The sequence below is a fragment of the Oncorhynchus kisutch genome, linkage group LG4 (assembly GCF_002021735.2).
Source record: "Oncorhynchus kisutch isolate 150728-3 linkage group LG4, Okis_V2, whole genome shotgun sequence".
Taxonomy (NCBI): Eukaryota; Metazoa; Chordata; class Actinopteri; order Salmoniformes; family Salmonidae; genus Oncorhynchus; species Oncorhynchus kisutch.
The window spans coordinates 9155789-9173552 of NC_034177.2; the positions used below are offsets into that span (position 1 = coordinate 9155789).

General features: G+C 43.3%; 2 protein-coding genes across 15 annotated transcripts in view; both read right to left on the reverse strand.

The window, feature by feature from the left end:
• Positions 1-10300, reverse strand: part of LOC109876210 (arf-GAP with coiled-coil, ANK repeat and PH domain-containing protein 2) — a 70116-nt gene extending 59816 nt beyond the window's left edge. For 7 of the 13 annotated variants that reach the window (XM_031822381.1, XM_031822380.1, XM_031822384.1 and 4 more), the window contains exon 1: positions 9720-10071. In XM_031822381.1, coding sequence (XP_031678241.1) covers positions 9720-9772 — 53 coding nt within the window. In that variant the 5' untranslated portion in view covers positions 9773-10071. Of the gene's footprint in view, positions 1-9719 lie in introns of all 13 variants that reach the window. The other 6 variants (XM_031822378.1, XM_031822377.1, XM_031822388.1 and 3 more) reach the window with 6 other exon arrangements.
• Positions 10301-15163: 4863 nt separating this feature from the next.
• Positions 15164-17764, reverse strand: part of ppp1r2 (protein phosphatase 1, regulatory (inhibitor) subunit 2) — a 32557-nt gene continuing 29956 nt past the window's right edge. For both annotated transcript variants that reach the window (XM_020468666.2, XM_020468665.2), the window contains one exon: positions 15164-17646. In XM_020468666.2, the coding sequence (XP_020324255.1) occupies positions 17633-17646 (14 nt within the window). In that variant the 3' untranslated portion in view covers positions 15164-17632. The remainder of the gene's footprint in view (positions 17647-17764) is intronic.

Here is a 17764-nt window from a genome sequence, read left to right on the forward strand (position 1 = left end):
GTGGCTGTTTAACAGTCTGATGGCCTTGAGATAGAAGCTCTTTTTCAGTCTCTCGGTCCCAGCTTTGATGCACCTGTACTGACCTCGCCTTCTGGATGATAGCGGGGTGAACAGGCAGTGGCTCGGGTGGTTGTTGTCCTTGATGATCTTTATGGCCTTCCTGTGACATCGGGTGGTGTAGGTGTCCTGGAGGGCAGGTAGTTTGCCCCCGGTGATGCGTTGTGCAGGCCTCACTACCCTCTGGAGAGCCTTACGGTTGTGGGCGGAGCAGTTGCCGTACCAGGCGGTGATACAGCCCGACAGGATGCTCTCGATTGTGCATCTGTAGAAGTTTGTGAGTGCTTTTGGTGACAAGCCGAATTTCTTCAGCCTCCTGAGGTTGAAGATCTGCGCCTTCTTCACGATGCTGTCTGTGTGGGTGGACCAATTCAGTTTGTCTGTGATGTGTACGCCGAGGAACTTAAAACTTACTACCCTCTCCACTACTGTTCCATCGATGTGGATAGGGGGGTGTTCCCTCTGCTGTTTCCTGAAGTCCACAATCATCTCCTTAGTTTTGTTGACGTTGAGTGTGAGGTTATTTTCCTGACACCACACTCCGAGGGCCCTCACCTCCTCCCTGTAGGCCGTCTCGTCGTTGTTGGTAATCAAGCCTACCACTGTTGAAACTTGATGATTGAGTTGGAGGCGTGCGTGGCCACGCAGTCGTGGGTGAACAGGGAGTACAGGAGAGGGCTCAGAACGCACCCTTGTGGGGCCCCAGTGTTGAGGATCAGCGGGGTGGAGATGTTGTTGCCTACCCTCACCACTTGGGGGCGGCCCGTCAGGAAGTCCAGTACCCAGTTGCACAGGGCGGGGTCGAGACCCAGGGTCTCGAGCTTGATGACAAGCTTGGAGGGCACTATGGTGTTAAATGCCGAGCTGTAGTCGATGAACAGCATTCTCACATAGGTATTCCTCTTGTCCAGATGGGTTAGGGCAGTGTGCAGTGTGGTTGAGATTGCATCGTCTGTGGACCTATTTGGGCGGTAAGCAAATTGGAGTGGGTCTAGGGTGTCAGGTAGGGTAGAGGTGATATGGTCCTTGACTAGTCTCTCAAAGCACTTCATGATGACAGAAGTGAGTGCTACGGGGCGGTAGTCGTTTAGCTCAGTTACCTTAGCTTTCTTGGGAACAGGAACAATGGTGGCCCTCTTGAAGCATGTGGGAACAACAGACTGGGATAGGGATTGATTGAATATGTCCGTAAACACACCAGCCAGCTGGTCTGCGCATGTTCTGAGGGCGCGGCTGGGGATGCCGTCTGGGCCTGCAGCCTTGCGAGGGTTGACCGCTACCGTTGCTGCCGCTACCGCTACCGTTGCTGCCGCTACCGTTGCTGCCGCTACCGTTGCTGCCGCTACCGCTGCTGCCGCTACCGCTGCTGCCGCTACCGCTGCTGCCGCTACCGTTGCTGCCGCTACCGCTGCTGCCGCTACCGTTGCTGCCGCTACCGCTACCGTTGCTGCCGCTACCACTAACGTTGCTGCCGCTACCACTAATGCTGCTGCTGCTACCACTACCACTAACGTTGCTGGCGCTACCACTAACGTTGCTGGCGCTACCACTAATGTTGCTGGCGCTACCACTAATGTTGCTGCCAGGTCATCTGATGCAGCCATGCTGGTTAAGTGTGCCTTTAATTCTAAATAAATCACTGACAGTGTCACCAGCAAAACACCCCCACACCATCACACCACCTCCTCCATGCTTCACGGTGGGAACCACAAGCGGAGATCATCCGTTCACCTACTCTGCGTCTCACAAAGACACAGCAGTTGGAACCAAAAATCTCAAATTTGGACTCATCAGACCAAAGGACAGATTTCCACCGGTCTAATGGCCATTGCTCATGTTTCTTGGCCCAAGCAAGTCTCTTCTTATTGGTGTCCTTTGGTAGTCATTTCTTTGCAGCAATTCGACCATGAAGGCCTGATTCACACAGTCTCCTCTGAACAGCTGATGTTGAGATGTGTCTGTTACTTGAACTCTGTGAAGCATTTATTTAGGCTGCAATCTGAGGTGCAGTTAACTCTAATGAACTTCTCCTCTGTAATAGAGGTTACTGATGGTTTTTGCAAATGCACTTGAAGAAACTTTCAAAGTTCTTGACACTTTCTGCATCGACTGAAATTCATGTCTTAAAGTAATGATGGACTGTTGTTTCTCTTTGCTGAGTTGAGCTGTTCTCAGGAAAATATTATGGACCATCTTCTGTATACCACCCCTACCGTGTCACAACACAACTGGTTGGCTTAAATGCATTAAGAAGGAATGAAATTCCAGAAATTAACTTTTAACAAGGCACACCAGTTAATTGAAATGCATTCCATGTGACTACTTCATGAAACTGGGGTTGAGAGAATGCCAAGAGTGTGCAAAGCTGTCATCAAGGCAAAGGGTGGCTAATTTGAATAATCTAAAATATATTGTGATTCGTTGAAAAACTTTTTTGGGTTGCTACATGATTCCATAGGTCTTATTTCTTAGTTTGTCTTCACTATTATTCTACAACATAGAAAATAGTAAAAAGAAAAGAAAATGTGGAAATTGAGCAAGATGAGGAGACTAGACTGCTTGGAGTAACCCTGGATTGTCATGGTCAAAACATATTGATACAACAGTAGCTAAGATGGGGAGAAGTCTTTCCATAATAAAGCATTGCTCTGCATTCTGAACACGATCAACAAGTCAGGTCCTACAGCCTGAGATTGACTTCATCCCCACCTGTATTTATGAGGGGTCTTGAGATGTTGAATGCACCGAGCTGTCTGTTTGAACTACTGGCACACAGCTCGGACACCCCATGCACACCCCACAAGAGCTCTCTTCACAGTCCAAGTCCAGAACAGACTATGGGAGGCGCACAGTACTACATATACCCATGACTATGGAACCCTATTCCACAGATGCAAGCAGTAGAATCAGAAATAATAATAATAACAAAAATACACCTTATGGAACAGAAGGGAGATATGCATACAAACACAATAAAATATGCACTACACACACATGGATGTTGTGTTGTAGATATGTGGTAGTAGAGTAGGGGCCTGAGGGAACAGTGTGTTGTGAATATATTGCTGGACCCCAGAATGAGTAGCTGCTGCCTTTACAAGAACTAATGGGGATCCACAGTAAATACAAATCTCTGCAGCACTCCACAAAATCAGGCCTTTATGGTAGAGTGGTCAGACGCCACTCCTCAGTAAAAGACACATGGCAAACTCCAGGCTGTCAAAAGGCAACTAAAGGACTCTCAGACCATGAGAAACAAGATTCTTGTGTCTGTTGAAACCAAGATAGAACACTTTGGCCTGAATTTCAAGCATCACGTCTGGAGGAAACCTGGCACCATCTTTACGGTGAAACATGGTGGTGGCAGCATCATGCTGTGGGGATGTTTTTCAGCAGCAGGGACTGGCATACTAGTCAGCATCAAGGCGAAGATTAACGGAGCAAAGTTCAGAGAGATCCTTGATGACAACCTGCTCCAGAGTGCTCAGGAACACCGACTGGAGCAAAGGTTCACCTTCCAACAGGACAACAATACTAAGCACACAGCCAAGACAACGCAGGAGTGGCTTCAGGAGAAGTCTCTGAATGTATTTATTTGACCTTTATTTAACAAGGCAAGTCAGTTAAGAACAAATTCTTATTTTCATGTCCTTTAGTGGCCCAGACAGAGCCCAGACTTAAACCCAATCTAACATCTCAGGGGAGACACGAAAATAGCTGAGCAGTGACGCTCCCAATCCAACATGACAGAGCTTGAGAGGATCTGCAGAGAAGAGTGGGAGAAACTCCACAAATACAGGTGTGCCAAGCTTGTAGCGTCAAACCCAAGACGACTTGAGGCCGTCACCGCTGCTTCAACAAAGGGTCTGAATACTTACGTAAATGTGAATTCAGTTTCTTATTTGTAATACATCTGCAGACACTATAATAGAAACTATTTAATCCTTTTTAGAATAAATTGTGGAGAAAAAAAAAAATCAAGGGGTATGAATACTTTGACAGCATTTCCCAACATTAAAACGCATTGGTAAAGTTCCAGACACAGTACTCCGGTCTGCAGCACTAGAGTTTAAATAGGATGCACGTCAAAGAAAACTGGCGTCGATGCAGAACAAAGAAATTGGACGCTCACTTGAAGAATATTGTTCATTCATAAAAGGCTCCTACAGTAGCAGAATGATTGTATCTTGCGCCAACACATCTTAAATTGTTATAATACATTGGTTATTACCACATCCTTTCATAATGGCTTAAAAAAAAAAAATGTAATCCAGCTTCCATCCGAGCAGCACCAGAACTCACACTGAGCTGTGATAAAAGCAACATTATGGAGGAGATAGAGGTGTCCCGTCTTCCTCTCACAGGGATCCTGGCCAAAATGCAGGTATCTGCGTCTCTCCATCTAATAATAAAGACGGCTAGCTGCCAAAAAGGCAGGCAGGGAGTCATCTGGTCTACTTCCATTTCACAATCCACGTCTGACCGGCAAGACCTGCACACTCAGTAACCTCTTCATTTGAGTCCGTGTGAAAGTATGTGAATACAGATTTCCCTCTCAGAAAAAGCCAGACAACAGAACAATTGTTAATAGCCCTTTATTGCGGTATGAAAATTCAAAAATTGACAGAGGAACTGTGTTTCGTGCAGTTCGGGTGCGAGTGAGATTCAGACTGGTGTGTGGCATGACGGAGGCTGAAACAGGTCCATGAAGACTCATTTCAGTCAGGTCTGGGGAAACCACAGCAACGACAGAGAGGAAGCCGTCTAGGCCACGAGGTAGACGTAGACTCAAGGCACTGGTCCAAGAATGTTTTGGGTTTGGCTGCTGTAGTTTAGATTCAGTTTATCAGGGGAGAGAAAGCTGATCCTAGATCGATGTTTGGGGGAGCTTTGACATCAACAGGGCACATATGTCAAATCAAATCAAATTTATTTATATAGCCCTTCGTACATCAGCTGATATCTCAAAGTGCTGTACAGAAACCCAGCCTAAAAACCCCAAACAGCAAGCAATGCAGGTGTAGAAGCACGGTGGCTAGGAAAAACTCCCTAGAAAGGCCAATACCTAGGAAGAAACCTAGAGAGGAACCAGGCTATGTGGGGTGGCCAGTCCTCTTCTGGCTGTGCCGGGTGGAGATTATAACAGAACATGGCCAAGATGTTCAAATGTTCATAAATGACCAGCATGGTGGAATAATAATAAGGCAGAACAGTTGAAACTAGAGCAGCAGCACAGTCAGGTGGAAGTTGAAACTGGAGCAGCAGCATGGCCAGGTGGACTGGGGACAGCAAGGAGTCATCATGTCAGGTAGTCCTGGGGCATGGTCCTAGGGCTCAGGTCAGTTGAAACTGGAGCAGCAGCATGGCCAGGTGGACTGGGGACAGCAAGGAATATATGTAAGTCCAACTTCATCTGTACCAAGTCTCTCATATAAATATAGCACCCCTTTTTAGGCCAAACCACTCAAAGTCGCCCAGGCTGACACACACAATCGGCTATACCATTTCACAATGCAGAGCTACAAGTGGGAGGGTGTGGACAGGCTTGTCAAGACAGAGAGTAGTGGGGAGTCTGTTTAGCCTACATTCAGCCAACCTTCTCACCCATGCCCACACCACAAAGACAATCAAATGGCCATAATAGAGGTTCTGGAGCACTGGTTTTGACCTGTATTGATTCTAAAAACAGACGTAAATGAACTCCCTCCCAATGACTCATTGAGCGTTGCCTGTGTAAACCTCTGGCTACTTAGAGGAGGTTTGCTGGCTGTGAGCCAAGAGGGGTTTGTGTGGTAGGCTTAAGAGCGGGAGTGAGGTATTTAAAACAGGTTAGTCACACTATTGGGTTGCAAATTTCTGGGAACTCTCTATAAATTCCCTGGTGTACCCTAGAATCAGGAGAGAATAAGCAGAAAATCTAGAATCCTCCAACCAGGATTTCTGGAAAACAAGGGAATTTATTGAAAGTTCCAGGAATTGTAATCCCCGTAACACCTCCCAAATCAAAAGCAGTGTCTCACAGCCTCTTCCTGACAACTTTTGAGGACGTCGATATCATATAGGTTCCTACGAGACAAGCAGGAAGTGTGGTTTGAGAGGGACAGGATGACAGTCCCAACGATTGATACTTCTACTTCATACTTCTCTGTGACTCTAGATGGAAAAATTAAAGACCGGGGTCGAGCCCCTGTGCTGTGGCATATATCCTGTAATTGTTAGAGAACGGGGATGTTGGAAGGGGGGGGGTCCGCTGGGTTAAGAACCCACCATTACACACAAACTCTAAGGAATAACAAACAAGATCAAATCCTTGGTGCTAATATTCAAATGAAGGATCTTAGGCAAAGTACAGTATGGCCCCATATGGTGTAGGCTAAGTGACTCAATGAGTAAGCATGTGTGTGTTTGGGTGTGTCATTCAGTTACAGTAACTAGGGAGCCAGTCCAAGGGAGAACCACAATCAGTGTGTTACCTAGTGTTTCACAAGTCCTCTGACTCCATCCAGAACTCTGACGATCTCCATTCCACTACTCTGTTGCAGTGTAAATCGGCTGACGATCCCCATACCACTACTCTGTTGCAGTGTAAATCGGCTGACGATCCCCATACCACTACTCTATTGCAGTGTAAATCAGCTGACAGACATCATCTCAAGTGCTCTGCTCAACTGTAGGCCAGGTCTAAAGGTGTACCCAAAAATCAGTCATAACCACAAACCTCAACCTTGATCATACCTATTTTAAAAAGACAGTGATCAATATTTAATTAGCTCCTGTACCCAGTAGTGTTCCAGCTGCTCAGTAGTCGGTTAAGCAAACAGGTTCTGTGTGTTCATTGCTAATGGTGTCCCGTAAATTCCAGAGGGAATCGTAGATTAGGCTGAGGCTACATCGGGCGTGCAAATGAGCTCACCTGAAGGGTAGCAAAGATGTTAGTGTACAACCACCACTTGACATCTGTGAGGAACAAACTCAAAGGCTAACTAAAGTTAGACCAGGGACTGGCTGGCCCACCATCAACGTTCTTGAACTGTGGTGAATTTATCCTGGTGCCGTCCTCTGCTCTGCATTATCAATGTCAGTGATGAGGTGTCAGCTGTGGGTTTGTCAATGAGGCAGGTCAAATTGCTACCACTATCGAGCGGCCTATGACATCATGTAAACGGCCCTCAGCCAAGCTCGGTTTCTGCATCACTCTCAATTACAAAGAATGTCACAGGGTGAGGAGGAAAGAGAACATAAGGACAATCCAGAATTGCAAAATTAAACAGCAAACTTCCTCAAAATGCTGAAAATACTGTAGGCTGAAATGAATGTGTCGAACAACAGTGCGCAAAACCAAACTGTCACAAAAATATATATATTCCACGACAGGCTGAGTGTCTGCAGGTTTTTGGCTTTTCTTTTCAAATAAGCCCTAGCCAGCCAGGTGAGGAGAGTTCCTTACCAATTAGTGAGCTTAATTAACCAAGTACAAGGGTGAAGCGAAGCATTCGTGGAATGAGTTTGACAAGCGCATTAAAGCCTAAAATTTGGTTCAAAGTTCATCAAAAGCTGACATATAGTCTCGGCCTGTCTGTCACTGAAAACTTTGACTGTAGATACGTGAGCTAGAGTATTTATTTCAGCAATCTCATAACATATCGCAAATAAGGTATACAGAATCAGCAGCCTTTTGGCATCCGAGTCCCGGAGAAGTTGTTGAAAACAGGTTTCAGGGCAACATGATAACTTCGGCTACATCTAAAAATGAGACCTTAGAGGTGGTAATGTGGGGTGTAGCCTACCCACTTGGGAATAAAAGAAAACATTCATTGGACACAGAGTTGAAAGTGCACACACACAAATGGAAACAGATGTCAAAAGACAGTTCTTTGCTGGTCTGCATCCCCGTTTTCATCCATTACTCGCCCGCTCTCTCTTTGTCCTCTTCTCTGCCAAATCAAACATGATGGAAAACAGAGTGAAGCAATGGTGGTCAAAGTGGAAAGAATGTATGTTGTTTAAGGATCTTTGGCAAATTCTAACCCACAATGAACCCCAGCGGTGCTTAGGGTCATGTGACTGGAAGCGACGACCCCCACGGTGCAGGGGGGCACGGTGCACGGTGCAGTAGAAACCTGGGCTCTGTCCATAGGTCTACCTGTCACAGTGCAGGGGTCAGTAGAAACCTGGGCTCTGTCCATAGGTCTACCTGTCACAGTTCAGGGGTCAGTAGAAACCTGGGCTCTGTCCATAGGTCTACCTGTCACAGTTCAGGGGTCAGTAGAAACCTGGGCTCTGTCCATAGGTCTACCTGTCACAGTGCAGGGGTCAGTAGAGACCTGGGCACATTTGCCTTATATGATAACAAATACAAAAAATGTAATTAAATAGTGGCACAGACAGTCCACTAGAGCAGAGCAGCACCTCTAACATTATTCAGATAGGGAAACTAGGCTGTGTGATATGACAACGTCCTCTGTGGCTCAGTTGGTGGAACATGACACTTGCAATCCCAAAATAGTGGGTTCAATTCCCAGGACCACCCATATGTAAAAATTAAAAAATAATTTAAAAAACAAAAAAAATTACGCATGCCTAAGGTGCTCTGGCTAAATGCATCTGCTCAATGGCGTATATTATAATATTGCAGGCATTTTGAGTCTTGTGAAGGAGCCAAAACGAAAGCGCAGGTGCCACAACCAGTGCCAACCAGAGTACCAGTCATCGTTTCAAGCTCAGCTGATTGTAAGGCTTTTTTGTTCATCCCCCAAGCTGATCCTTGAGGAAATGTTTTCATTCAACAAAAACATTTTTTATATATTTTTTTAAAACCTCTTTCCACGTTTCCTGCCAACAACTTTCTAACATCTGCTTGTCATTTTGTGAGAGAGGATGTTGTTCAGCGCAGCGGGAGGGAGAAGGGGGCAGTCCGAGAGGAAGTGGAGGCTCTTTCTCAAAGCTCGGGAAGCCCACGTTTTACTGAATAGGATGAAATAACAATTTGATAACAAAAAAAGCAAAAACATTTAACCACACAAGGTGGAAAACCTTTGATAGGCAGAGGCATCTTCTACAGTTCCAAAGCAAGCACAGGACATTATATTAGGAGCTACTAACTGCCTACTATTCTTGAAGACAATGTAAATGGAGGTCAATGACAGCACTGTTGAAAACCTAGAACCAAGCTGCAATGTTTGTTACTACTGTAGGATCATGAGCAACAATAAACTTGTAACTTTATGGTTGCCAGTTGAGACCTCTGGAGATGTTCATTTTTCATGTTGGTAATAAGAATATATGACAACCTCCCATCCACCAAACAAACCAAAGAAAATAAGTGCTTGTGATGAGGTTACAATGCAGGTAGCACTGTGCAACCGAGTTGACCATGGCAATGAAAATAGCAATCACTTCGCTAGCTTACCATTCCTCTTCAAAATAAAATAAATCTAGTCGTTGTACTGACATTTTGTTGTTATTCCGTCTCACATACACAGATAAATGGTTAGGTAATTTAGCTAGCTACGGGGACAAGAGCTGAGTCCCCTGAGCTAATAAAGCTAATACTTTTTTTGACAAGAAGCAAGCTAACGTCTCCGTAATATTAGCTCGCTAAAACTTGACTAACTTGTCAGATAAATGTAGGAGGAACAAAGTAGCAAGGACATTTGGTCTACCTGAATCTCGGAGAGTCTTTGAGACATTCCTCGAATTCCACCGTTATCTTCATCTTCTTGAACAAGTAAAAACAGGGATTAAAACACTAGGATTATAAACAGCTGTCCCTTGTTTTGGACTCGGCTACCCAGTTAAAGAGCTGGGAATCAATCCACAACACGTCGGCAAAACTGGCTGACAAATAATAGGTTCCCGACAATGCAACCATAAACAAATTACAAGTAAAATAACTACTTAAATAAAATAGATATATTTTTTAAATGGATATTGTTTTTTTGTTTGTTAAATTGAATCGGAAAATATCGCTTCACTAGCTAGGTTATAGCAGCCAAGTGGGATGAGGCTTTTCATTTCACGCATACAATTACAAGCTGCTGCTGCTGTATCTACGAATCATCGTGTCCAGTGTTTCCTGATCCATGAAAAAACGACTTGAGTGATACTTGGACCATCCAAAGAGAAGGCTCTCTTCGGGACTAGGAGGCTGGACATGTGGTATAGTCGGGAACTGTACCCATAGAGATAAATAGAGGACTCCTCTTTGTGTATCTGTGCGAGTGTAGCGTCTGTGACAGTATAGACCATACTGAATGAAGTACATTGTCTTCTTAAAGATTGGCTGAGCCCTCTTAATAACCCGGTTGGACATGACACCAACATGGTCACCAGGAGGAGTCCCAGCCAGTCGACTAAATTAAAATGGTGGACGCTCTTCAAATGGCCCTGCCCATGTTAATGCCAAAGATGTTTATAATTAACCCAAGATGGGGGGGGGGGGGGACAGGCTGTTGTCCAATTGGAGCAAATTAATCATAGTGGGCAGAACAAGCAAGGAGGTGGGCAGAGCCAAGCACAAGTTTGCGAGATTCTATTGGCTGTCCGTTATGGAACGCCTACTTTATGGAGCAGCGCATTTGCAGTAGGTCAATTCGCTCTTGCGCTCCAAAACAATGTAATTTAAAAAAAACTTTGACAAAGGCTAAAAGTCTACAAAACGTAGTCCACTCTGTTTGTAACAGAGTCTAGTTTTGGGAATAGAAAACTCTATTGAAATAAAAATGTTCCATCCATCTCGCTCCATCTTCTCCCACTAGACTGCCTCATCACCATATTTAGTGGTGAGCGGAATTGTTTTATTTAACTAGGCAAGTCACTTAAGAACAAATTCTTAATTACAATGACAGCCCACCCCGGCCAAACCCTAACGACGCCGGTTGTGATAAAGGCTGGAATCGAACCAAGGTCTGTAGTGACGCCTCTAGCACTGAGATGCAGTGCCTTAGACCGCAGCGTCACTCCACTCAAGAGCCCATTTTCTTCTTCATTGGCCGATCGCTCCCAACTCATAGGAATCCCCAACCAGTTGACTACTTTAAAATGGTGGAAGCCCTCAATGGCAATGTTCATACTAAGATGGTTTATATCCATGATGATTCCTCTCTCTCTGTGACAAGCAGAAATACTCTCATATAGTAGTTGTTTTAACAATTGGCCAAATGGCATGTGTCCACTTCTATCAGGTCATTCATAACAACCTAAACATTATGCAACTTCTTTTCAATCAAATGAGCCCCATGTAGAAAACTAGCAGTTAGCTGACCGTCATACAAAAACCCCCCACTTTGTGGGCTTATTTTCGTGGATAGATTTTGGGCGGAGTAAAACCTCTCACATCGCCTCTTCCTCAATCTAACATTAGTTTGTTTTCAATTGTTAACATTCAGTCAAAACTGAAGTCACATTGTCAAAATTCTTCACACAGTCAGCGAAACAGCAGTGTATGTGGACCAAACTGAATACTTTTTCATTGCGTTCACACACAAAAATGCATTCAATGACCACATTCTCTGAAATCCATGAACTCTTCTCATTCATACTCCACCACCTGCAAAACTATATATTTGCAGCACCTTTTCAAATGCTAAAACACTGTTTCCAAAACTGTTAAAAACACATTCAAAACAGAATGATTGCAAATGTCTTGCATTTCTGCAGTAACCAGACTGAAACATATAGAAAATCTCAGCAGAATATCGGAACATCTCAGCAGAATATCGGAACATCTCAGCAGAATATCGGAACATTCCAAAGACGGCTGATTGCAATTTCAGCTGAAACCCTACGGAGGTGTCCTGTTTTTAGTCTCGTTACCAAACAATTTAAAATAAATTCAATGCAATACCTATTAAATCTCACTCAGATTGTCAAGTGTGTAACAAGGTTGAATATAAAGTATCCTCTGAAATCCTCTTTGATTGATTTGATCTTAACCAATACTCTTCATTTGAATGCTACTGGTATTTTTGCAAATGAGATGTGATCACTGTGCTATTGCCTGTGTGAGAGATGGTTAAATTCCTAATTCCTCCTTTTCGTCCTTCCCTTTTTTCAGAAGTGTGTAAAGCCATGAAAGAAATTGATGGGGGGGGGGGGGGGGGGGGGGGGGAATCCCCTGGCCCTGATGAACTAGACCCCCGCTTCCTACACCTAGCTGCTGACATCATTGCTTCCCACTTAACATGTATTTTAAACCTCACGCTTGATGTGAAGGAAATCCCCAAGTTACGGAAATCTGCTTTTGTACGGCCTCTCCTGATAGGTGGAGATCCTTCGCTACTTGACAACTATCGACCCATATCAACATCGTCTGTACTGTCAAAGGTACTGGAGTCCTTAGTAAGCAGCTAAAGACCTACTTCCAAGAAAACAACATCTTAAATGGAATGCAATCAGGTTTTAGGTCTGGCCACAGCACTGTTTCAGCAACATTGAAGGTTTTAAATGACATCCACTGGGCTCTTGATAAGAAGTTACATTGTATGTCTGTCTGTATTGATTTGTCAAAGGCTTTTGACACAGTGGACCATGCAGTGTTAGTGCAAAGGTTAAAATGTTGTGGAATTAATTGTCATGCTCTAGATTGGTTTATTAATTACCTATCAAATCGTACACAATGTGTAATGGCAGATGGTTGTAAATCTGAGTCCATAGAGGTGTGCTCAGGTGTTCCGCAGGATTCAAATTTTGGCCCACTGTTGTTCATTTTGTATAACAACAACAGAGGGAGAATGTGTGGAGGACAAAGGAGAGGAAGACCAAGAGCGGTGGTCTATAATGAGAGAGGCCACAATTATTGACCATGTTGTAAACCATGGTCTCTCTTTGAGAGAGGCCGGTTTAAGGGTGCAACCAACCAAATCTGCAGTGTTCAAACAGTATGTTCACATTTTTTACATGTACTGACATTTTGAAATATATTGATTGTTTTGTGTTTTTCAGTAGGATCCGAAGGTTGCCTCCCACAGGAGGGAGAGGCAAAATATTATCAGACGCGCAGGAAATTGCCATTGTTGACGTGGTGATTGGCAACAACGCAATAAAACGGAGGGAAATTCGGGACTGAGTGCTGGCAGACAATATTACTGTTGGGAATGTGAATACGGTCAGCACAACGACAATATCACTGTCGGGAATGTGAATACGGTCAGCACAACGACAATATCACTGTTGGGAATGTGAATACGGTCAGCACAACGACAATATCACTGTTGGGAATGTGAATACGGTCAGCACAACGACAGTTGCCAGAGTCCTAGAGAAACATAAAATAAGGAGGAAGCAGTTGTTCCCTTTAAGAGAAACGGTGAACATGTGAAAGAACACCAGTATCAATATGTCCAGGTAAGATGTACCGTACCCTGTTTGGTTATTGAACAGACATACACAGCTATGCATTATGTAAAGTACTGCAAAACTGTATTTTAGATAGTAATGGAGATGGGAGCCAGTCAAACTGCACATATTCATCTTTGTGGATGAACCTGGATTCAACCTGGGAAAAAAAAAAAAAACCCACAGCGGGAAGAAATGGGATTGGACAGAGAGCAACCATAGATGTCCCAGGCCAGAGGAGCTAACATCACAATGTGTACAGCACTGTCCAATGATGGTTTGCTGTTACACAAGCCACTCACTGGCCCCTACAATACAGAGAGGTTCATTTATTTTCTGAATGACCTTCATAATCGATTTGTGCACGCAGAGGATAGGGAAAGAAACACCCCTACCTTCGTTGTTCTGTGGGATAATGTGGCATTCCACCACTCTGCTGCAGTCACAGACTGGTTTGCTGCACATCCCAGGATGTCAGTACTATCCCTGCCTCCATACTCCCCCTTCCTAAACCCCATAGAAGAGTTTCTCTCTGCGTGGAGGTGGAAGGTTTATGACCAGATGTCCTTACTGAATGCCATAAATGCGGGTTGTGGAGACACTTCTCCTGAAGACTGCCAGGGTTGGATTTGACATTCCATTAGATATTTTTCCAAGATGCATCGCCAGAGAAGACATAAGATGTGATGAGAACTTGGGGCCAAATGCAGGAGGGAGGGAGAACTAGAACTCTCACAGGACTGCACAAGTATGTGTGATTATACTATACATGTTTGTTGTAATAATTATTGAATCTCAGGAATTTGTTTTGTTTCAACTTATTTTTCCACTAGTAAATTACTATATGCAAAGATATAGAAAAAATAAAGTCTATTGAAGCAAATTGCTGCATTTCTGATTCATTCTTGTTACATATACTTTAGTCAATAAAGTGAATAAGTGTTATTCTATAAAGAAATACTGATGTGAAAATTCATATTAACTTCTAAAATATAAAAGTTAATAATTTATGTAATGCTCCCTGTTAGTATTTTTTAGGTCCGTGTGTTGAGTGACAATGTATGCTTTCTGAGTGAGAATTATTGCCAGTGTTATGGTTGAACGAGCTTATTTTGAGACATGTATGAAGTGTTTTGAGTTCATTTTGGAGGTGAGCTTTGGCCAAAATGCATGTAGGTAATGCAGACTGAAGAGTTCAGAAAAATTGGCTTCAGTATTGACCGACGCTTGTTAGCAACTGAAAAAAAACCCAATAAGGATTAGTAGAGTAACAGAAAAAAAAAAGTTTAAATATTTCTTTCAATTAAATACATCTACCCTTAATTTCTGTATCATACCTCATCTAGTTGCCAATGGATTATTCTAATACAAAAGAACTAACAGCATGGAGTAATAGCACCTCTCAACATGAAGATTTGATACTATTGCCATCTAGTGGCCATAGAGAAGTACTGCGTGATTTTTATTATTATTTTCTTTACCTTTATTTAACCAGGCAAGTCAGTTAAGAACAAATTCTTATTTTCAATGACGGCCTAGGAACAGTAGGTTAACTGCCTGTTCAGGGGCAGAACGACAGATTTGTAGCTTGTCAGCTCGGGGGTTTGAACTTGCAACCTTCTGGTTAATAGTGCAACGCTCTAACCACTAGGCTACCCTGCCGCCCCCTGCGTGATCTGTTAGGCGTAGGTACACTGGATCAAAAACATGAACCGGAGAATAAATGGTGTTCAATGGTATTACATTCTACTTCCACATAAAAACACCAAGCTCATAAGCAGACGCTTCATAAACAGCATCTTTTAATTATGGGAGACAAAAATACACACATCCTTATGTTTAAGAACATGCAAATTTAAAGATACAAAAAAAACTAAAATAAATCAAAGTCCATTATTTGGGGACAGACAAATTATCACGAGACAGAATGTTAGTCCATTGTCCAACGTAAAGAAAGAAAATATGGTGGAATATAAGCAAGACAACAAGTAGCCAGTAGAATCCAAGCCTTGAACTGCACAGGGAAGAACATGAGCATAGCCTATTCATTCACAATACACATAAATACATCATATAGGCACATTTGCCTTGTAATAACCACCCCGGGTTAATGTCATACAAGTTGATTCACAGACAACCTCATCCTTGTGTCTTAAGTCCTGAAAATTGGAAGAAAAATCAAATCTTCATAGTAATAACTCTTAAGTGTTAATGACTTTGTTTTTCTCCTATGTGCCTTCCCTCATTATTTGGATAATAGTAGAAAACAAAGAGCAAGGAGGATAGTGGGAACAGTCAGTGTTTCAATCAGTGTTTCCTGTGGATGTGATGCTGTAATTTTCAAAAGGAATCCAGCACTGCTGAGCTTTTGAAATCGTGAGGACAGAAACCAATGGATGGACACCTAGCTTATATGGTCATTCAGTCCCCAGAATTAAAAGGGCTTGGTAGTCTAGTTCTGAGAAGAAATAAACCATCTCTACATGCCCTGATAAAACAAAAAAAATGTTTTGTAAATGTGCTCATTCAGGAAGAGGACATCAAAACTCAATGTTTAAGACTTCATTTATCACTGGAGGACAGTGGTTCTCAGAGGTTCATGTAGATTGATGTGCCATGACGTAAATATCATAGAGGCAATAAATACACAGTAACCAACTGTCTTGGTTGCCCAGATATCACTCATTTTGTCCACCAAGCTAGCTAGCAAATTACAAATGGTAACGGGAAGTAAAAACTAAAAAGAGGGTAAATTGATCCAAATCAACGACCTCACAATACCATACCTTTCATACAGAATGTAAGAGTGAACATAATATCAACTACATACCAGAAATCTTTCCATTCATGCAGTCAATCAAACCATAAACCCCCAAAAGTCCTACTGCAGGATGGTAAGTAGTATTATTGACATTGTACAGGAAACAGTCCTGGAGTATTTTCCTTAGTGTACACTGTAGCAAAATGTTTTGCAATGAAAACAAGCATTTCTTATTGGATAAAATGCAAGTTAGTCCCTCGCTGTTTTGGCCCGTTTGGTTACTAGTGAATACACCCCTGCTTATCAGTAGTACAAACCCTTCTCTGGGAGGTTCCTTTCCCAAATGTTGTCCTTCTTATTATCTTCGTGAGCGAACATGGCATGAGTGCTGATAAGCACAAGGCTTTAGTAGCCATGCACATTACAGCTGCGTCCCATAGGTATAATGGCAATTTTAATATGCAGATGTCCTGTGAGAAATGACGTTATATTACACTGTTTTATGGTTACTTATCACAACGCAATCCATAATAAATGGTCATTTTATTGCACGAAAATAAATGGGTTTTTCTGTCAATTACAGTACATTTAGCCACCCTATTAAGATGATGGTACCTTGTTGGAAACATATCTTTTCCCATTAGTCTGTGGACATGTATGTTCTGTACCAAATATCCTATAGTGGGCGTGTATATATTATGTAGGACTGAAATGCTGGTCACCTTGGACATCGAGGTGCCTTGCGGGCTGGTTGTAAATGTTAAGTTTGCTGTTCCTATATCCATACCAGACAAACCTACATCCAAGATCAGGGGAACGGAGGAAACTGAGACAAAAACCCAGGACAGAAGCTCTCTCACCAAGGTTTCTTCAACGACGGTTATGTTGGTAGTTAGTTCAAATTAAAATGAAATAAAAAACAGGTACGGGTACAGGGGAAACTAAAGACAACAACAAAAAAAGACCAAAATCCTCCTACCACCATCATCATAATTATACACCACCACTTCCATCCAATGGGTGCTGCTGCTTTTTTAGGAAGTGGGGTTTCCGACAGCTTTTGCCAGGGGCTCAGGAGGAGCCAGGACAGTCGGACAAACAAAGACAGACAGACTGCAGCTAGCGAGCGAGCAGGTGAGTGATTGAGCAAGGAGTGAGGCAGGAGTCCTCACTGATAATAACAGTCTGTTATAACAGTCTTTAGGTCTCGGATCCTATAGGTCTGGTTTCCTTTGAAGTGACGGCAACTTTTTGAGAGGGACTCTTTCACAACGAGGAGAAGTGACCGGCAGGGTCGATATGCTTTGCATTGCAGTGTTTCTGGGAAATATACACACGCGTGGGGGGAGGGGGGTTCGAGGTGAGGTTATGAAGCGGTCTGCTCTATGGCCCGGCACATGTAGCAAAGTGTCTCTTGAATGTTTTATGAGAGCCGAGACACACAGGCTGGGGACAGGAGAGGTGGCGTGTCCTCCTCCTCTAGGAATCCAGAGCTGCAATCCAAAAAGAGAGGACATGTGAGTGACAGCACCATATGCGTCAATTCATTACAACAGTAACTGGAACGGAGAAACAACAGAAACGCTAACATTTTAGTAGTCTTATAGTAGA